General features: G+C 36.7%; 2 protein-coding genes across 8 annotated transcripts; one reads left to right on the forward strand and one right to left on the reverse strand.

Moving 5' to 3' along the window:
• Positions 1-6,103: 6,103 nt before the first annotated feature.
• On the forward strand, positions 6,104-11,674 carry LOC115727373 (phosphatidylinositol/phosphatidylcholine transfer protein SFH6-like). 2 transcript variants are annotated; one of them, XM_030657587.2, is made up of 14 exons: positions 6,104-6,291; positions 7,007-7,319; positions 7,913-8,012; positions 8,224-8,490; positions 8,589-8,666; positions 8,803-8,904; positions 8,983-9,032; positions 9,118-9,217; positions 9,325-9,423; positions 9,609-9,722; positions 9,800-9,917; positions 10,397-10,794; positions 10,896-10,961; positions 11,144-11,674. In XM_030657587.2, exons 1-14 carry the CDS (start codon positions 6,270-6,272, stop codon positions 11,156-11,158), a joined length of 1,842 nt encoding a protein of 613 aa, XP_030513447.1. In that variant the 5' UTR covers positions 6,104-6,269; the 3' UTR covers positions 11,159-11,674. The 2 variants fall into 2 exon arrangements, with proteins under 2 accessions (XP_030513447.1, XP_048129871.1); XM_048273914.1 differs by having other exon boundaries at positions 10,433-10,794.
• A 1,148-nt stretch (positions 11,675-12,822) lies between these two features.
• Positions 12,823-20,260, reverse strand: LOC115727374 (inositol-pentakisphosphate 2-kinase-like). Of its 6 annotated transcripts, none has more exons than XR_007197360.1 (10): positions 19,988-20,255; positions 19,729-19,853; positions 18,633-18,836; positions 17,942-18,089; positions 17,377-17,417; positions 17,133-17,243; positions 15,876-16,475; positions 15,289-15,490; positions 13,866-13,972; positions 12,823-13,294 (listed from the first exon to the last, which is right to left on the reverse strand). XR_007197360.1 is itself a non-coding variant. In XM_048273915.1 (8 exons), the coding sequence occupies exons 2-8, from the start codon at positions 19,828-19,830 to the stop codon at positions 15,335-15,337; spliced, it is 1,362 nt and encodes a 453-aa protein (XP_048129872.1). In that variant the 5' UTR covers positions 19,831-19,853; positions 19,988-20,255; the 3' UTR covers positions 15,058-15,334. The 6 variants fall into 6 exon arrangements, 1 of the variants encoding a protein (XP_048129872.1); XR_007197358.1 differs by having other exon boundaries at positions 13,866-13,971; positions 15,284-15,490; XR_007197361.1 differs by lacking the exon at positions 12,823-13,294 and adding an exon at positions 13,624-13,722 and having other exon boundaries at positions 13,866-13,971; positions 15,284-15,490.
• Positions 20,261-21,557: the final 1,297 nt, after the last annotated feature.

Consider the following 21,557-nt stretch of genomic DNA (forward strand, 5'->3'; position numbering starts at 1 on the left):
CCTTGTTCGTGCCTTAGTGCTATGTCAGCATCGGCTAGTGAAATGGATTGAATTGGAGCAAATGCAAAAGATTTAGAATTGAATTGGGAAAAAAAGTTCGAATTGATACAATTACAATTGGTTTAAGACTTTTTTGGTAATTTTTTCAATTAGATGCGTTGGCAGTTATAATCCAATATAAAGAAACACAAATTACAAATATTATATAGCCTTACACCGATCTTATCGTAAGCATATTCGTTTTATTTTAAAAAAACATGAAATCAAAAAAAAAACATAATTCTTTTTATTGTAGCATCATTGATTTACAATGGCCTACTTTCATTAGCGGCACGATTCCTCAAGCACCATAGGATGGAAAAATTGTCAAAAAAAGTATAAAACCTATTGTATAGTGGCTAATTTAATCCTAAAATTTTCAATTTGATTAATTTAGTTCTAAATCTTTTGATGATTTATTAGTTCCAGTTCTTCGTGGTAATTTTGGTTGAAAATCATTCATGTGGACACTAGCCGTCCTACATAGTACGGCCGACAATGGACCATGTTGACGTCGACAATTTTCGCAAACTTTTTTAGAAACAAAATTATGGATTTTTATCTTTATCATTTTATTTTTCTTTTTTTTTTGTCCTTATTTCCCTTCGTCGGTCCACAACCACGACAATGGCTCTATGGAGGTCACCGGCCACATGCAAGGCTATTGAGGTTCTCACCGAATACGGGTAAGGGCTGCAACACCTTGCTTAGCTTAGATCTAACAAAGGTGTCGTGGCCATCACTATCAGAAGATTTGGACTAATTGCGGCCCTCATCGGCATAGCAAGGGCTCATAGTCCCTTGCCTAGTGGCGGATGAGGGCATTATGACCCTTGCCTGTGATTGGCGGAGATCATCGATGCTACGAATTGGCGGAGGGAAATGTGTTAGGATTCCACCACAATCAAATCAATATAAAACGTAAAACGAGAAAGAGAAATCGAAGACACGAGATTTTATTCTGATTCACCCTTAAATTAGGATTACGTCCAGCAGAGGATTTCACTATAATTAGCACCTCACATCTTGCGTTACATCATTCAATTATAAGCAAAAAAAAGTATTTATAGTAGTAGCTATTTATGAGCGGGACCCATGTGCTTTATTGTCACCGGGGAGTATGAACCACACTCTAACAAAATAAAACAAAAAATTAAATGGATTGAAAAGGAAAGCAAAAGAAATAAGAAGAACATAAAGAATATATAATTTTATAAACATAGTTATCTATGTCAATGCTGCCTATGTCACTTACGACGGCAGGTGTCCACATTAGGGGTTTTCAATCAAAATTGGCCGAAAATGCTGCATTGACAAATCGTCAAAATGTTTAAGAGTAAATTGATCAAACTGAAATGTTTATAATTGAATTGGCCGTCACATAATAAGTTTCTAATTTTGTGAACAATTATCCCTATATATTCGCCCCCTATGGTTAGTATGTTTCTCCATTATTTTAAGAAATCTAATCCACACACATAAAATTGTAGACCAAAAACTTCATTCAATATCTGGGACTTTCGGAATATTCCGAAGGACGGAGTATTAAATGCACCTCCCTTCTTTTCGCATGTTGTGCAAAAGGGTATCTACCTCAAGATGGTCTCTTCGAAAGCGGAGATCATAATCGCAATTATTAGGAGTCAAGTTCCGCCTAATTAATGATTTTTTGTTGTTGCTGAAAATGAAGTTTTTAGTACTCTTTGAGCACTGTCCAGTCTCTGAGAGATAAATACCGAAATGTCATAGGTGTTGAGAATGGTTCAATTGGATTTAAACCAAATCAAGCCAATTAATTGGATTGCGGAATCGAAATGGTTTCTATTTGCTCCTAAACTAATGGAGTTGAATTTGTTTTCACTCTCTTTTCGTATGAAGTAACTTTTTATCTATCTCAAAATGGCAAATCTAGCCGTTAAAGAACAATGTCACAATCGCATCAAATAGGACCATCGAACCTTGCCATATGGGTTGAAAGAGACTAATTACCCAATCAGTCCGAAAACTATTGTATGGATGTTATTTAGTCATAAACTTTCTAATTTAGTCAATTTAGTATTAAATTTTTGCACGAAATTTCAATGTAGTCATTCGGATCAATTTTCATCGGAAATCCCTAACACGTAGCGGTCCAATTATAACGTAGCGTTAAAATAAGTTTAGGATTGATTGGATAATTTTCTTGAATTGAAAAATTAGTCAAAATCCTTATAAGAGGTAGGGCTAAATTGGAGACAGTTTTTCCTGTGTTTTTTTATTTGGGTGTTGTAAATGGCTTTCAATATAAAATACCCGTGCTTACATTTAAGTAGACTACGACCACAAATAGCTATAAATGGATAGAATCGTAATTTGTGATAATCAAGATTTTAGCAAGTAATCTTGAATGCCTTACCTTCTATATTGGAATTCACAATAATTGTCAAATATTCCATAAATCATACTCGTCTTTCCTTTTATGACTGTTTGGATTATATTAAAAAGTCGGATCTGCATCTTCCATAATATCAGTTCTTGCTTCTTGGGGATAATGACCCCATATATGAGGCTTATCTCCCTGGGGTCACAACGACCCACCCGGTGCTCTCCGGTGGTGGCCCTCACTAGGGGCTTGGAGGAGAGCCTCCTCCGCCGTCCCCGTCTCTCTCTCTCTCTGGTTTTGAAATTTTTCTCAAAATTTTTTTATTATTCCATTAAATCAGCACTAGAAATCTAACGAGAACAGACTGATGATCCACGTTAGTATTTTCATTTAAATATTTAATGGAACAACCAATTTTAATAGTAGATATATCATTTGAGGATCACATCAACAACAAAAAATGAGTACAAAGACAAAATTGAATAAAATCATACGGAATACGACTATGGATAGATCATTATACCTTATTAATTTGATTTTATGCATCATTGATTCTTTTGTTTGTAAAGCATGTGCCCTTTTTCTGGTATTTATTGATAATATGTAATTCGTGATCTCTTTGTTTTACAATATAATTTTGTTAAAAATCTTCTAATGAGTCCTTTTGTGACACTTGGGTTCCTTTTGTTCCACGAAAATTATGAAGTTTTTGAAAAATATTTTTCAAAAAGTCGTTTACTTTATAATATTTTTTTATATTTAGTTGAAACTTGAAAATGAATTAAAATATTTTCCGTTGTTTAGGAAGGAAAATCTCATTTGATTTTCTCCATTGTCGTTTGGTTGAAATTTATTGATGTGGACCCGGCCTTATGTGGCACAGCTGGCGCTAATTTGAATAATTTTTTATAGTTAATTTTAAAAAATTTCAAATTTTTAATAACTTTTTTATTTTTGAATTTTTTTTTTTTTTCTTCCTTTGCCTATCGCCGACCATGGCAAGGGTCAATAACGCAGACGAGGGATGAGTGGCCCAAGGTCGGCGAGGATTGAGCTCATTGGCCTCGGGTGAGCTCCACCTTGTGGCTAGTCATCTAGCGTCACCGTGGCCGGAGATTGGTAGAGGAAGAAAGAAAAGAAAAGAAAAAATAGAAAAAAATTATTATAGTTTTTAAATAGAATAAAAATTATTATAATTTTTTCAAAATCATAATGAAAAAGACAAAGAAAACTAAAACGAAAACAAAAACAAAAACAAAAAAGAAAAAGAAAAATAAAGAAGGTAAATGCTACAAAAACTTCAAACTGTGTCTATTGTGGCACAAATATCCCAAACTTTCATTTGTCACAAAAAAACCCTAAACTATGCCATTGTGACATAAATACCCTCAACTATTTTTTATATTACAAAAAAAAAAAATCCAAACTTATAAATGTGTGAATGTATATCCCTCTATGTCAATTCCATCCAAAGTATATTTGTCACACCGGTATAAGTTGAAAAAATTTTATGCTAAAAAAGTTTGGGGTACTTTTGTCACATCGGCATAATTTAGACTTTTTTGTGACACAAAAAATTGTTTGGGGTACTCGTGTCACAATGGATGTATTTTTTGAATTTTTTGTGGTATTAACTCAAAAAATAATTTAAAAAAGGAGGGTTTTTTTCAATTTAATTATTTTTAAAAAAATTTACAAAATATTTTTTAAAAATAAATATCTTGAGCGGTTGGTGGGCCATAAGAGCCCTTTTTTTTTTTTTATTTTATAAATTTTTTTTAGTGTTTTAATTATTTATATTTATAATATTTTCGTTTTTTAACATGTTTATATTTATTTTATTTATATTTTTTTTTGGAGCTTATTTTATAACATAATTAGTAATAATTAATACAAAAATTATTAAGATCTATAATTCATAAATAATGTTGTAATTATGTAATTAATTGAAAATATTCACATAAGGAAAATCCTCAATCAAACGAAAGAAACCCTAGCCGGTATAAAAAATAGAGCCCAAAAAAAATTTGGGCGTTGCCCCGCCCCCATTTGTTCGCAAAGGAAATTTGTTACTTAGTTGGGCTATCGGCCCACTCTCGCATGAACCAATTCATTTTTCCTCCTTTTTTGCAAAAATATGTCGGGTCGGATCATAAACCGGATTGGGTCATAAATTCAAGACGTATATTTACAATATATGAATTAATTGAAAATATTCATATATAAATTATTTATATTGGCTATATTTGGAGATTTCGGTTCTCAACTAATGGATTTATCGACTTCAGTGTGGCCCCGGATAGGGCAACGATATCTTTTCGCTAAGACCCATCGACCAAACACTTGTCTTAGACGATCGGGACCTGAAATAAGAGGTTATTCGTTGGGCATGGACAAATAATCTTCTCTTTCGCAAGCAAACTAACCATTTGTAGTTTTGTGAGCAAATGCATTTATGGCTTTAGGGACCTTGTATCTAAGTCTTCTATACATGTTAGGTTTTGTCATCTAAACTTGGAATGCACGATTCAGTTTCCACGATTTATGATGCCAAGTGTTATATACTCTAAGAAAGGAAAAGAATCCTAATAGTATTTCCGTCGTGTTGTGAGAGAGGATAATGAGAAGGCGGATAAAGCTAAGGATTTGAAATTTCAAGATGACGTATTAGAATAACTTTCTCAGCTATTCGGTTTCTAGTATTATTTAGGTCATTGTCGGAAATATTGCATAATTACAACATTATTTTATGAATATTTTACCAATTTTACATTATGAATATTTTCAATTAATTTCATATATTGTAAATATATGTCTTATTTTTGTCCGTTTATGTCCGACTATTTTGTGGGCAAAAGGAGGAAAATTGGATTTGGTTTGTGCGGAGGTTGGGCCGTAGGTTGAGCGAATCCCTTTGGGTGACAATTGGCTGGGTTTGGGGAATGCCCCTTTTTTTTTTTTTTTTTTTTTGGTGGGTTTTTTTGTTTGGTATTGGGATTTTCCTTTGTGAATATTTTCATTAATTACATATTACATTATTTATGAATTATAGATCTTATAATTTTTGTATTAATTATTACTAATTATGTTATAAAGATAAGCCGCAAAAAATATAAATAAAATAAATATAAAATGTTAAAAATACGAAATATTATAAATATAAATAATTAAAACACTTAAAATGAATTTATAAAATAAAGAAAAGATGGGCTTTTTTTTTATTTTTAAAAATATTTTGTAATATTTTTTTAAAAATTATTGCCCAAAAAAGGAATGTGAAGAAGTGAGGGAGGAAAGAGAAAGAAAAATGATTTCCTCTTTTCAAAAAAAAAAAATCAATTTCCCCACTTTTAAAGGTATTTTTTGATAAAAATTATTTTTTTATTGTTATAAAATATTTTTCTTGATTAGTTTATTTTTTTATGAATCAATTATTAAAAAATTCAGAAATTTTTTTTATAACAAAATCAGTTAAAATTGCATTTCTTGAGGTTTTTTTTTTTTTTTTGGTCGGAACATTTCTTGAGGTTAAATGAACGGATTGTGACATGACTGCCTTTTCTCAAAAATCAATGCAACAAGGAGGCGGCGTGACTGCGGCCACGCTAGATAACACCAGGCGAGGCGCTCATCCGCCACTTGGCAAAGACACAGGGCGAGAGGGACCCGCCAAAATTCACATATTCGCTCCTCTTCACGAATCTTTCTCAGACACTCTCCCTCTCGGTTGCTTTGGCGTGTTTAAATCGAACAACAGATCTCCGTCACACAACCAAATGAAGTTTCCATAATTCCGCCATGAAACCCAACCCCTTGAAGCTTGGAGTCCATTAGGAATTGGCTCATCAAAAAGCTTCACACGCAGGCCATGTCCGGCTCGCTCGAGCGTGGTAAGTCCCACCTTCTTCCAGCGATTTTACGTTCGCCTGACTTGTCCGAGCTCGTTGGTCGTGAACTGCTTGTGTGCACAACTTTTTAGCATGTGTTTGGATGTTTTTGTCGGAAAAGAGGGCATTCTTAAGGTGGAATTTTCCGTTAACTGCTGTGCGCACGGTTTCTGAATTTGTATGTACCTTGTTGGACTGGCTTCATCTTGTCTTCTTCGCAGGCAATTCATCCTATATTTAGATATTTTTGTTTTGGATTGTGAAAAGGGTTACTTCTTGCATAAAATTGAGCTTCTGCACTGTACCTTTTCTGGTTTTCGGCATATGTGGTCTTTGTGAAACATTAGACAGTAGACAGGTGTTGTATGCAATCGCTTTTCGTAAATGAAGTCTCTGGTGGCTTCTGCTTTCTATGGTATTTGCGAAAGCTCGGACCTCTGAATTGGTTTCAGAGACAGTTATTCTCGTGTAACTAACGAAGGCAATGTCACTATTACCCTGGGTTTGATCTTGTAGTTGCAGCTGCTGGTTGTGAACAATATAAGACCGGGAGGGTGGTTTGTAGCTCATTCCATAGAAAAGGAAAAATTTAGTGGAATACCGTGCGTCAAAAGTTGAATTGTATCACGGGTGAAGAACTTGTTCCAATATTCATAACTGTTGGAAAGAGGGGTGCAAGTAATGAGAGTTTTAATTGGACTGCAAATATATTTTTAAGGTTATGAGGGGATCTCTGATGCCCATGAGGAAAAGAGAGAACTGAAGTGGGATCTCGAAAGTTTTGGAGAGGAGCGGCGGACAAGGATGGGCAGTCTGAAAAAGAAAGCAATCAATGCGTCTCAAAAGTTCAGACAGTCTCTCTCCGTCAAGAGAAGGGGCGAGAGGAAAAGCAATAATAGCCAAGTTATATACTCCCCAATCGAGGATGTCCGGGATGTTGAGGAGCAAAAGATTGTTGATGAATTTCGACAGGCGCTGATTTCGGATGGGTTTCTACCTCCAAGACACGATAATTATCATATGCTTTTGAGGTGATGTTCTCTGTCTAATTTCTCATTCCCCTCTCTCTAAGTCAAACATTCAACCAATGCATAATTGTTTATCATGCCAACGGGATGGGCTGCATGTCATCTCTTTCTCTTCTTCTTTATGTTTCTATTGGAATGTCGGGAAGTGTTTGACCCCACCTAATAATGGGCTGCTGACATAAAACTTTATCATGTATGTAAATGTATTTGTCTTAAGCAGTACCAGATTTAGTCTTCAAGCAATTATGTGGTGGAAGCTGACGTTTAGACATTGTCTGCTGTCGATTTGTCTTCTGAAGTTGAATGTCCTGCTAAATGGTGTTCCATTATGTAGTGCTAAATCATGTGAAATTCCTTAATATGTTAAAGAGAGCCCTCTGTTTTCTTCCTAGTTTTTTTGCGAATGGCTGGCACTGAAATGAACTTAGTGCATCTGGTTTGTCAATACTTAAAATAATTCAGCTTAAGGTCCATCAGTGGCTTTTCAATTTGGTATTTGTTTTAATGTCATCCTTTGAAACTTTTTCTTTTGGTTCTACTAAACGATTCTTTTGAGGCTGAACTTGTTCTTAATTTCTGTACATCATTTTCTTTAGATTCCTGAAAGCAAGGAAATTTGACATCGAGAAAGCAAGACTTATGTGGACTGAAATGATTCAATGGAGGAAGGACTTTGGAACTGACACGATTTTGGAGGTACTTGGATATTTCTCTCACATGTTGAGAGTTTGAATCCTGGGCTAAAGAGTGATACTGTTTATGTTTAGAAACTTCTTTGGAGCTGGCCTATGAGGCTGTTTTCAGGAGCTGATTGCTTAACAATCTGTTTCTTTCTTGAATGTAATGCATGTCACTTTGTAGCTGATTCTGCATCAAATTGACCCTCTTATTTTTCTTCTTTATTCAGGATTTTCAGTTCAGAGAGAAAAATGAAGTTCTACAGTATTACCCTCAGACATATCATGGGGTAGATAAAGACGGAAGACCTATTTATATTGAGAGACTCGGAAAAGTCAACCCTGATAAGCTTATGCAAGTGACTACTATGGATCGCTATGTTAGATACCATGTTCAGGAGTTTGAGAAAACTGTTGCCTTTAAGTTCCCAGCTTGCTCTGTTGCTGCAAAGAAGCAAATAGACTCAAGTACAACCATTTTGGATGTTAAGGGCATCGTATGTTGATTGATACTTTATTGACAGTTCCTTTGATGTCTATCTAGAATTATTATGGCGTTAAAATAATTAACTTTGGTTGTTATACATATCATCAGGGTCTTAAGCACTTTACAAAACAAGCACGTGAACTCATCATGCGGTTACAGAAGATTGACAGTGATTACTACCCTGAAGTATGTTAAATCAATTTGTTCTCCTGATATTCTTGTTCTCTGATAGTTGGTGGCTTGATCAGTTATGGTTTTGATATTTGGCTTACTGGAGATTTCAGATACAAAGTGTTGTAACAAGTAAATGACATGTATACAGACGCTCTCCAGAATGTTCATCATTAACGCTGCTCCTGGTTTCAAGCTTCTCTGGAACACAGTGAAGTCTTTTCTTGATCCCACGACGATTTCAAAGATTCATGTAAAGTTCAATATCCAGTTGAGCATTTAACGGCAAATTCAGCTCTGCCTTATATAAATTTACAGTATTTTTGCGTAGGTTCTTAGTGACAAATATCGAAGCAAATTACTTGAAGTAATTGATGCAAGGTGAGCTTTTGCATTCATTGTGATTGTAATGGTCATTCTCAGTTCGCAGTGTACTTCTAAGCATTAAGACATTCTAGTTTTGCAGTGAGTTGCCAGATTTTCTTGGCGGTGGCTGTACTTGTGCTGACCAAGGTGGCTGCATGAGATCGGACAAGGGTCCCTGGAAAGATCCCTGCATATTAAAGGTGAGACACTGTAGTCCTTATTCTTAACTTTGGCAAAAAAGAGAAGGCATTTTTTTTAATATTACCATGCTAATGATTTTTATCATTCCATGCGCGAGCTATTGTAGATAGTGCTTGATGGCCGAGCACTACCTGACAGACATACAACAATGGGCAAGAACATTAATGAGGAGGTTGCTTCTTGTGATACCCTGGTCCGTCCCCTGGTATGTTATTGCTAAAGTGAGATCTAGACAATTGGATGCTGACAATCATTTCACAAATTTTCATTCATGCTATCTAAGAGTTTATATAAGCTTACCAATGATAAAGGTTTCTCAATGTTAAACTAAGGTTTTATCCTGCTTTAAGTTTATCATTTATTTACAATTTGTGTTCACTGTTGAGTTAGATAAATGATGGTACGTCAGCTGCAGCAGCATCAGGATCTGAGGTGGATGATATTGCTTCTCCCAGAGCAGAAAGAAGCTATGTTGTCCCAGATGTGACTCCTTTCACTGAAGAAGTAAGTTAATTTGACATCGGAATGATATTTATATATGCAATGGCTACAAGTGGTATTCATGGTATTCCTTTTTCTAGGCAAAGATGACAAGTAACGGAACTTCTGTGGGTAACTTATCTGGATATGATGAAAGTAGGCCTATGATTGACGAGGCTGTAGTCCAGGGTTCAGGGAAGACAGACAGCCTTTCTGGAGGTCAGAAATCTCAATAAATTTACTGGGTGATCATCTATGCCCTTATTGTCTTGGTTGTTGGGGCATGCGAGAAAGTTGAGCTTGGACCTTGTCTCCTTTATAACATACTCATCCATGTAAATGAAAATACTTCTGATACCTACTATACGGGATTAAGTAGTCCATAAACAAGTTGGGTATGAAGTGAAATAAACTGTGATCCTTAATATTCAATGTCAATTATGTCACATATCACTATTCATTCAATGTTGTTACACATGGAGGGGACACTTCATATAGATCATACTATAAGAGCATATGTGAGACGGTGACATAATGGTAGTTAGGCACTGAACCTCTTGCACCGTTCTTGTGAAGAGATTGGTTGACTATGGTCCAATTTTGTGGGCATGTAACAATGTTTCGAGAGGATATTTCTGGCACCAGCTAGATGGTGGAATGATTTTGAGGTAGCTTGGATCATGTAATATGTGTTTCAGGGATGTTTACAGTGCCTGGCATTGATAAATGTGGAGGAGGAACCTATACTCAGGTCCATGCTGCGCTAGTGGCCTGCTTTATGCTTGTCCTGGCTTTTTTCCGTTCGGTCGCATACCATTTGACTGAGAAGGTCAGCGGCTCTATGTCCAATTCCAATCGTCATAATCCTGAATCTGTCATTGATCCTGTTGAGGAGTCCCATCTGTCTTCTACTGTTGCTAAGCATAAAGAGGGTAATCTTCCCCCATCTATTTGGAGAAGGCTGGATGAACTTGAAAAGAAGGTAGGAATGCAACATGAAAGGCCTGCTGCAATTCCACGTGAGAAGGAAGAGCTGCTGAATGCTGCTATTTCCCGCATAGATGCATTAGAGGCAGAGCTAATTGCCACTAAAAAGGTAAAGACCAAAATTCTTTCAGGATTGTTTATTGGCTCTTCATTGCATACTAATTCTGGCATTTATCATTTTATTGTAATGATGTCCTTTCACATGAGCAGGCGCTGTTTGAATCGTTGATGAGGCAAGAAGAAATTATTGCGTATATCGATGCGGCCAAATATAAGGTCAGAGGGGCATCTACAAATTTAGCATGTGCATGTTTTCTTTTCTTACCCAATTGAACATTGATGAGTTTGCCAGGTTGGGTCGTGCGCATTCAATTTGTCTTATATTTTGACGCAGAAGATTATTTTTGCTTGCGATCTGAAGATAGCAATTGTTTAATTTGTTCTCGTCTGTGAAGCAGAAGAAGTGCTGGTGAAGATATTGGATCAGCTGGTGGAGAGAATGCCGGGTGGTTTTGTAACACATATTCAACAGTTGAATGTGTGAGCACGTCCATGAGTTGCTTGCATCTGTTAGTGGGACTCCTTGTTGATATCCATTCCGGCCACCAGGAGGGAGAGTACTTTTATTCCTACTCAATTCAATCTGTATCCTCCTTTCTTGCTACAGCTACTTATGTTGGAAAAAATTCATCCGAAGGCAGTTGAAAGAGCTCTCTCTGGGGATTCTTCTTCTGGCCCTTGCCGAGAGTTATAGACGGGGAAATTCAGGGAAAAAGCAAAAGAAATCGACCTGGATGGACTGATCTACATTAGATCGTTGTCAATTCGGAATTGTTTGTCGATGTTTGTCATTTCAATTTCTTTTAACACGGCCTAGGCTGCTGCGCTAGGAAAGAGATAGGCCTTTGGTTGTGGACCCAGCTTTCTTTTTCTCATGTTTTATATTTGTGTATAGTGTGATGACGATGTCACTTAGATACTTTATGACCTAATGATAAAAGTTCATGCTATTTTTTAAGGGGCCCTAATATCTAAAAAATCCTCAATTTTAGCATTTGTTCTAATTATATTCAAATTTTTTATCTCATAAAAAAATCTAACTTTTATTTTTGTCCAAATTTTACGGGTCTAATATTCAAAAGAATACTCAAATTTAACATCTATCTCAATTATATTCTAATTTTTTTATCTCATAAAAAATCCTCAAACTTTACTTTTGTTCCAACTTTGAAATTTGGAAATAACAGGTTTTAAGGACGACTAGATTTGAGATCGTTCATCCAAATAATCAAATCTCCTCGTCTAGCCTTTTTTTGGACTATTGAGTACCGAGGAGAATTTAAAACGCGTTGTCTTGAGTAGCTTTGTATTTATCGGCAATGTGTAGGGGTAGCAGACAATAGAAGATAAGTTGGGGGATTTTTTTCATGATAGTTTTGTTGAGATATAATTCATTAACAATGTGAAAATGTTATGTAGAATTAACTAATAGTGATTGTAGATGGAAGGATTGTAGAATTGAAAAAAAAGTAACAGTTGAAGATCTTTTATGAGACAGAGAAAAGTCTAGTACAAAATTGGGGAAAATGCCAAAATTGAGGATTTTTTTTGGATATTAGGCTAGTAAAATTAAGACAAAAGCAAAAGTTTGAAGTTTTTTTCAAAAACCTCAAATTTTTGGATATAATTGAAACCGATATTAAAGTTGAAATTTTTTTGGGTATTAAGCCTCTTTTAAAGAGACTTCACAGAATGAACCGTCCAAAATAAAGAAGTCATTGTATCTTTTACAAGTATCAGCAGTGGCACAGGAAAATTCTCGGGTGATCCGAGTGGAAGTAAGATCAGTGCACCTTAACCATTAACGTTGGTGAGTTTTACACGAGATTTACGTGATTTAAAGACTGAGATGCACTAAGTTCGTGTCACTGAGATGCACTAAGTTCGCATGCAAGTGGTGATGAACCGCAGAAGGTGTCATTTTACTGACTAATCTACGGAGTGTGCTTGGTATCTTTTTATGAAAATTTGAGGCAAATCATTCCCTTGAAGGCGAAGAAAGGGAAGGGATTCTTCACGTAATTTTCATTTACGTCACTGTTAAAACCCTAAAATTTAAATGTGTTCTGAAAGAATTGATAGATACTTGGTAGTCTTCAGGTTATGTCATTTCCACTGATGAAGCAAAGACCCAGGTGACACGCAAGCAGTAAACACAATTCCGGCCATGCTTTCCGCAACAAAGCGTTGCTCTTATTGGCCCGAACGATGATGAAATTGGCACCTACTTACATTATGGAGCAGTAATTGTGGTAGCCATCTTCTGCAACTACATACCAGACATCGCATCTCCGACAAGTCTTGGGCGTCACATCCTTCTTTTCATCTTTCTTGTCTTCTTTGGGAGGCCCGATGCTCACAAAGCGTGCAGACTTACTGAACTTCCTCACCTTCATTATGATCTTTGCCGGATCAGCTTCCCCAATCACTGTCACAGTGCTCTTTGATGGGTCAAGAACAATGGAAGTAATGCCTTCAATGGCAGCCACCAACTTCATAACCTTGAGGCTGCACTTTGAACACAGCAGTTCCACTGACACGACGGTTTTCTGCGACAGAGAGTGTGCAGTCAGAAGTTGCTCAGACTCTGATTCACAGAAACAGAGCATCTAAGAGCTGGAAAACGTACTGCTGTTCAGAGCGAGCAGAGAGTCGCATAGGGAAATGAGCCATTCAGAAATCACATGCACGACAACTAAAGGCATTTCTTATAGCAGCAAGATGACAAGATTAGAAACTAAGGGAGAAAAGGAAAAACCTTTGACATGGTTACTGACAAATGGAGCAAGATGCTAAAGCTAGAGAATCTGCTACATATATAACTGATGTATCAGTGTAATCTACTAGAGAAACACAAATTTAATCTCCTGAGTTGTACCTGGAATTTCTCTCTCTCTCTCTCTCTCTCTCTCTCTCTCTCGTTGCTAATGGGCCCCATTGGTTGAAAACTAAATGGACTGGCAGGGTGGGTTGGTAACTGGAAGTAAATGTGTGTCAGGACAGTATTAATTCCCAATCAAGAACATCTTCTGAACTTATTTTGGCTGACTTGCACCAGATTGCCCGAACATCCTGTAGGAAATAATAAGAGAGCTATAAGCACATGGACTTTCATCATACCTGGTTTTTCAGAAGATAAAGGTAAGACGAACTCGCAAGGTTTTGTCAGTGGAATGGATGCTTCACTCTCGTGCTGATATTGGCTTGAGGACAGTTCTGTGACCATCTGCAGCAAATCCCAGTGAAGTAGAGAATCAGATTCTTAGAGAGTGCTAATTAGATAGTCATAGAAGGGATCAGATTCTCAGTACAACCCTGATAATAGAAGAACGTTAGCTCAAGAGGTGCATGTCTTGACCCACACTGGAATGCTTTTTCTTGATAAAGCTATCAAGAGACAGAGAGAGTGAAGCCCCACTGATTTCAAAAGCACGTCATATACACCTTGCATTTGGTTCCATCCTGTTCATAAGGACTTCATATCCTTAAACAAACAACTACAAACCACCCAGTTTGTTGGTCTGCTTAATGAACTTATTAAGAAGACGGGCGGGCAGTTCATTCATTTCCAACTACACAACATCCTCAGAACCAAGAAAATAGATTGCTAAATTTCATCCAATATAGAAACCAATCTTGAAAGGATATGTCACATATATTGCGCCAGAAACACAAAAAACTTGCATTTATTAAAGTACTGACGGACCGATAGGGCAACCCTTCATCCAGCACATTTAGCAAACGGCTAAAGAACAAAAAAAAAAAAAAGAAAATTACAAAAGGTCAAGATCCAGCTGGATGAATTAATAAGCCATGTGGTATGGAATGGTATGACCCTTTGAGTAGTTAATCCATCACTTTCTACTGGACTCTGAAGCCATGCCCACAAACTGTCCCATCAATATCAACTTTCTTTTTTCATTTAATTCCTACTGGAAACTCAGTTGTTCACATAACATGTCAAAATTGCATGAGCCTCTGCATAAAAAGGAAAGAATATCGAATTCACATGTGTAGAGAGGTACATATATGTATCTAGATGATACAAGAACCAATACACATCTGAACCACGACCAGCCTTCAGATGAAGAACATCTGGTTAAGCATATAGCAGCAGCTACTTCTGGAAAAGTATGGACTCTCATAGCTCTGGTTCCTTTATAGACGATAAAGGTATTTCAAACCTTTCAGAGCAAAACTATTGCACAACATAATCATAAAGTAAAAGTCATTGAAACCAGGGATCTGGAGCAAGATTAGTTCATCCGGCAGCTTTAGCCAAATACAAATAAATGTAACACTGAACTAGAAGTAATAATCGAAGCAGAATACTGCTTACTCGTAGCTGCTAACATTTGCTAAAAAGAGCTATCATCGATGTAGAGTGTAAGTATTTCCCATCTTGAAGGGACTGAAAATTAAGTAAACAACAGAATCTCTGCCCACAGGTCAAGTCTCTATCCAAACCTTTGGAGAGGTTTCACATAAAACTTTCAAATACTATTACAACCATTCAATGGTACACATGTAACACTTACCACAGAGTCATCAACAACTGTAATCCCTAAGCTAGACAGTAATGTCCTCCATCATTGTGTACTTTCATACAATTTGACAGTATGATCGTTCTCTGTTCCCTGTCCATTTTGCAGGGCCTCGGTGTAGGCGCTCACAATCTTCTTATCTAGTTCATAGTAGTGCTCCATCTTCTCCAAAGGCTTCAAATCCAGGTCAATGAAATGCACCTACATGATTAGGTGAAGCAAGGAAACTCAACATTCATGTTGCAACTACTGCAATACTAGCAGTTGGTTTTTACCCTTTTCGGATGGTAGCTAGGTGGATAATTATGAAGCAGCATCGACCAGAATCCAGGAATTATTTGGCACCAAAATCATGATAGCAGATACTTTATTGTCTATATGAAGAACCTTATTGCATGGAATACACTAGCAACATGATAAAACCCCAGATAGAAAGAGAACATTTGCATACTTTCAAGTAACATCTCATTGTATTAGTTCCTTTTTACCACCTCTAGGCGCATTTAAAGATAGAAAGACTATATCTCTTACAACGTAAGACCAAATCAAGATGCCATTGCGTTTAACTACAAAAGATATGTTTTACCTTATAATCAAACACTTGGTTAGTTGACTCTAGGTAAACCATGTCATATGAAGAATCTGAACCACCATCTTCTCTTCGTCTGAAACAAAACATCAAACTGCAATCTTTAGCAGTTGTAGCTATCAAAAAATTTTTCACAATCTCCAAGCTCTCGTTGGGAGGGAGGGCATGCAAAAAGGTAGCTCTGGGTGACACCTCGTCTTCACCCAACCCTCCACATACCGAACAAGGTTGAGATATAAAATTATAATATGCATGAATTGCTCCTTCTACATCATAATTATCAAGCTTCTGAACATCAAGAAGACGGTCCAATACTCCAGATTTAAAAACTGTCTCGGTGAGAAGCTCAAGAAAACTTGTCATTCGTAAACCATCATCTGCCTCGATGACATATTTAAGTACACCTTCAAGTGCTTCAGCAGTTGCGGAAGTAGAATTGTCTGCAACACCACCGAACCCACCCAAAATGAGAGAACCATCCAGGAACACACGGAAATTGTTCTGCGGGTTGTTGCACAAAGCTTTCAAAGCTTCATGTATTCTTTCCTTGGATCCAGAGAACAGATCCAACGGATCATATTTACTTAGATTTGGTATCTGGAAAAAACGTTGCAACAGGTACTGGTCAGACTTAAGTTACATAACATGGCATACACAATCCAAATAAAAAGCCTGCACGCTTGCTAATACCAAGAGAAAGGAAATCATAGCTCGAATCTACTAAGAGTTACTTAAAAGAAACTACCAAAGTATACTGACAAAGTAAAACAAAAAAAAAATGTAAACTGACAAAGAGAGATGGGACCTCTTTTTACAATTAGTGCATTGCAGCTAACTGAGATAAAAGGGACAAGGGCTTTGTCTGTGATTATTATAATTGTAAGATGGGCTCCTTGGAGAAGAGATCAACATAGACTGGGAATGGATGACTCTTCCTACAAGAGAAAAAGATGACTTAAATGACTTCTCTAGCTGCTCTTTGGCTGATTTTTGGATCGAAAACCAGGAGCTCCTAAAGGTATAGAGTCTTCTTGGTAAAATGAGAAAATATTTTCCACCTCTGCATTTTGGCATAATAGCAAAGCACAACCTCATATATGAGATCCAATAGGTTGACAGATCCAATTAGTTTTACTTCCTTTCTTCTATAAAAGTGGCTACCCCTTTTAAGCTGTTTTGCAAGGTGGCAGTACTATTTGGTACCTGTATAAGGAAAGTAATGTTTGAGATTAAAGAAGAACCTTGAACTATTACCTGTTGTTGACGGAACTTCAGGACTTGGTGCATTTTAAAACGAGTAGTGCTCCTCTTGATTGCATTCTGCCTGGCAATGTATTTGGAGAATGGTAGAAATCCACATTTGGGCTATGCTCCAAAACACACAAAAAAAAAAAAAAAAAAAGAATGCAAAAACAAATGAACAACTTGCAGAAACTAGAGGATTTAAAAAGAAGCAACAAATTAATCATTGCAGAAAGAAGTAGCTAAGGTCAAGCACCTTTATCTCTACAGATATGCTGACATTGCCTTTGAAGATACCTGAAACAAAATAGTTATAATAAGCAAATACTCAATCTTGGAGATCATGCAAAAATTCATCTACAATCTTCATTCGAGCTTGTATTTGCAAGACCCTGTTAATGAACAAGGCGATTTGCTTCTTGGGATAAGTCTGACATCTTAACATTGAGCTCATACAATGTCTCTTTGCCTAATGATGCAAATCAATGAAGCAGTAAAATGGCAAACTTTTGAATAATCTCTGTGTGAAGGATCCTAGAGATAGTGGAGGACATGTACACAGAGTCTTGGCAATTTCATTGCATACATCTTTCCTTTTACACCTAAAGCTTACAGAAGCCAGTTGTGGGGTCCAACAAAATGACATTTATTGGTGAAGATGTTTTATTTAGTTAATAGAGACATCTTACTTCAAAATGTCAAAGTACAACTGTGTAAATATATATATTTTTGGTCAGATAACTGTGTAAATATTGAATAGGAGGAAGTTAGTCAACTACAAAGTCCCAAAATGAGGGTAAAGATTGGACAGAAGTACTCACCATGAGGAAAAAGGGAATGGTCAGAAATTAGGAGTGCAGATTGTTTAAGTGTATCAACCATGGCAGCATCGATTCGCCAATCAGGACGATGACTCTTAATATTTCTCTCAATTTCCTCAAGAAATTCCCTAGATACAAGGACCCGAATCTGCAGTGGGACAGAAATGATGGCAGAGAGAGAAAGAGATATATTTTGCTGTGTATCAATATTCATTTTCCGATCGGCAACGTGAACAGAAAACCAAAGCATAATGTATATATCCTAGAGCAGCTAGAGCTAGGAGATCTTTGATAATGCCATTGTAAACATTCATTATCCAACCAGTAAACAAGTAGGAGCTTTGATGTATACGAAAGCATACAACACTGTACTGATTGAATGGTCCAGAGTAGCTTTCTAGAATCAACATTCACCATTGCAGGATTTTAAAAGGGGGTAAGCATGAATCTCAAAATATTATCAAGCAAATAATCCGGAAGGCTCAAAGATAATAAGGCAACTTAAAAAGCCACCAATTTAATGGCCTTAGACAAAGAGCAATGATCCAGGTATTTAAAAAATTAAAGGATTTAAACTATTCAAAGGCTCAGGAGTAATATAGCATTCTCAAAAGATCAAAATCGATGCAACAGTATAAATCCCGAGAATCAACTCGGAAAAGAACAGCACAAGGAAAAGCACTGCACATACCCCAGCATCTACATGTTTTGAACCTAATAACGGGCTAATCACATGTTGTGCATATTGTTGGGCCGCAATTTCTTTTGTTGGGGACTGTACGAGTTCTTCAAAATCTTTCCACAAGAGAAGTTCGTGCTTGGAAAAGCTCAAGGAACCATTGGAGCAGTGTGTTTCATTTTCAGGAGCCTTTTGTATCCGCAAAACTTTTCCGACCTAGACAAACAGTAGAGCAGCAATCACACCAATATGCTCCAATTAATCACATCTCTTCATCATCTAAAAGAAAAAGTTACTAAAAAGAATCTAAGATCAAATTCCTGTGACCTCATTAGCTGAAAAGGTGAATGTGTACCCATTTATGTGAAGATTCAGCACAATCCTTAGAGTCTGCATGGCAACGATTCTAATATGAAAAAGTGATTTTGATTAGAATTTAAATGGAAAAATAAGAAATGTGGGACTTCATACTATTTTGTATTTATGAAAAGTGATTCTTTTTTTCAGAATCAACTTTTTTTTATTCTTGTTTTTGCTCCAAAACTATTTCCAAAACTAAATTAGAATCATTTACGTTACTAAACACGTTTCTAATCCTTTTTTGTTCCGAAAAACAGAATTAGAAATTAGAATCGTTGCCATGTAGGCCCTTACTATCCTTCATTCATTTCCCAAGACAAAAAGAAAACCCAAAGATTCTGTTTTGTGTTTTTTGTTTGGATAAGCAAAAGCAAGTGAAAGAATGTAATATACAACAACAGTAAGACATTGACATTAGTGGTCAGAGGGTAAAGAGAAAGGGGTCTATTCCTATCAGTACTACTTTCAACGATAAATGATTGCAGTGGTCAGAAAGGAAGATTCCCAGAACTTCTTCGTGGGACTCTTCAAGCATTATCTTTCCCTAAACATTACTAGAACAACGTCCTCGGACTTATCAAGCATTGGCTCTCCCTTCTCCGTTCTGAAACTAAACAGAAGTTGCAGCAGCAATTTCAACGATTATTCAACAAAATCTCACTCCATTTCTCGAGAATTGAGCTTCAATTTGCACAGGCGCAATCTTTAACTTTATGCCCCAAATTCGAAGAACAAACAAACTACTCACGAGTGTTGGAGTGGTTCCAGTGTAAGCGAGGACGATGTTCGCAGCTCCTTCACCTCGGTAAACCCAATCAGCTGCATCCTTTTCCTCCAGAATCAGGTCCATTTCAGAATGCCCTGCAATTGGCACTTCAAATTTACGTCGCACAACCGAAGAGAAGGGAAAATTCAGGCATGCAGATTGTCACAAGAAAAAAACCGAGGGTGCGCTCTGATTGCGCTTGTGCACTTGAGACCGCATGCAGTACAATCGCGCGACTGACCTGTCGATGAAACCGACGAACAATTGAAAGGCAGGAGGCGGTCGGAGAAAAGTGCAGAGATTGTGAGCCGGAGTTGAGACTTCAAAAGGTGCAAAGTGGGAGATGCTGAGCGTGAGTTGGGGGAGGAAATCAGTCAATCTGTAGAGTCCACAGAAAGAGAGAGAGAGAGAGATCGGTGTTGTGCTCAAGTTGTTCAATTTTGTATTGAATTTTCATACCCTCCCGAATATTCCAAACATTTAAGGCAATATATTCCAGTCTTACTTTAGTTTTTCTAGGGAAAAATTCAAAAAAGCCTCCAAAGTGGACCGTCTTTCAATAAAAGCCCTCGACTTAGATATGGCCACGGGCCGGTTTGGACCCGAAACCGGCCCGTGAAATAACCGGAACTGCCCGTTGAACCGTGGTTCGGACTGCCAAAAAAAAAAAAAAGGCTCTTTCCCCCCCTCCCCGGCTAACCGCCATTATACCACCTTTTTTTTTTTTTTTAAATTTTCTATAAATACCATTCTCCCTTCATTTTTTCTCATAATTTCTCACAATTCTCTCAAATTCTCTCAATCCCGGCTAAATTCTGTCAATTTTATGAATCAACTTTACGCTCAATTATTTGATAAAAATGGCAAGTGGAAGCGGAGCTGGTATTAGGGGAAATAGCCCGATGCCGATGGGGATGAGGAAATCCGATTATCTTCAACCTCGTAATCAATATGATCATTGTGAGTTTACGTGTTAGGTAGATGCTGATGATAATATCAACTATATTTCCAATTTCGAGCATGTCCCAAAGCAAGAAAGTATTCATCCTCCTACCAATGTCGAAAAAATGTCGACAGCAAAGGAGCCGAAACGGTAAACTTGGGAGAGTACATCCAACTTATGGCAACACTTTGATAAGATACATATAAGCGGAGACAAGTACAATATAAACTGAAAATATTGTACGAAATCATATAATATTAATAAAGGAGACAGCTATGGAACATATCGTCGGCATCCGACGCAAAAATATGCAACGTAAGCAAGGATCGACACTATACAACAATAAATTTTTAGGTACGCCAATCCTAACATTTTTCCTTTATTTCGTTTCAATGATGAACTTTATAAAGAAACATTAGCTTAATATTTTGCCATTGAACATTTACCGTTTATTACCGGTGAAAAATTTAGTTTGAATTTTTTGATAAACATTGCATGTACTCCGCCAAGCAAAACCAGTTCCTAGAACTACTCTAAACGCGAACATTTTACGGTTTATAAAAAGCAAAAAAAGGCTTTACAAAAAATTTTCACGGATTTCAATGGACGTGTGCATATAGGTAGCAACATTTGGAGTGATCCTTAGAAAATTCATTCTTATATGGGTATCACATGTAATTGGATATGTGACAATTGGAATATTGAAAAAAGAGTACTTGCATTTTGAGTATTTGATGAAAAGCATACCGCCAATAATATTTGTAGAATAATTAGATAAGTTTTAGAAGAATATAATTTGATTAATAAAGTTTTTTCAGTTGGTTTTGATAATGCCGCGTTAAATACCGCTTTCATTCCCGAGTTAGAA

This window comes from Rhodamnia argentea, chromosome 2 (assembly GCF_020921035.1).
Source record: "Rhodamnia argentea isolate NSW1041297 chromosome 2, ASM2092103v1, whole genome shotgun sequence".
Classification (NCBI taxonomy): Eukaryota; Viridiplantae; Streptophyta; class Magnoliopsida; order Myrtales; family Myrtaceae; genus Rhodamnia; species Rhodamnia argentea.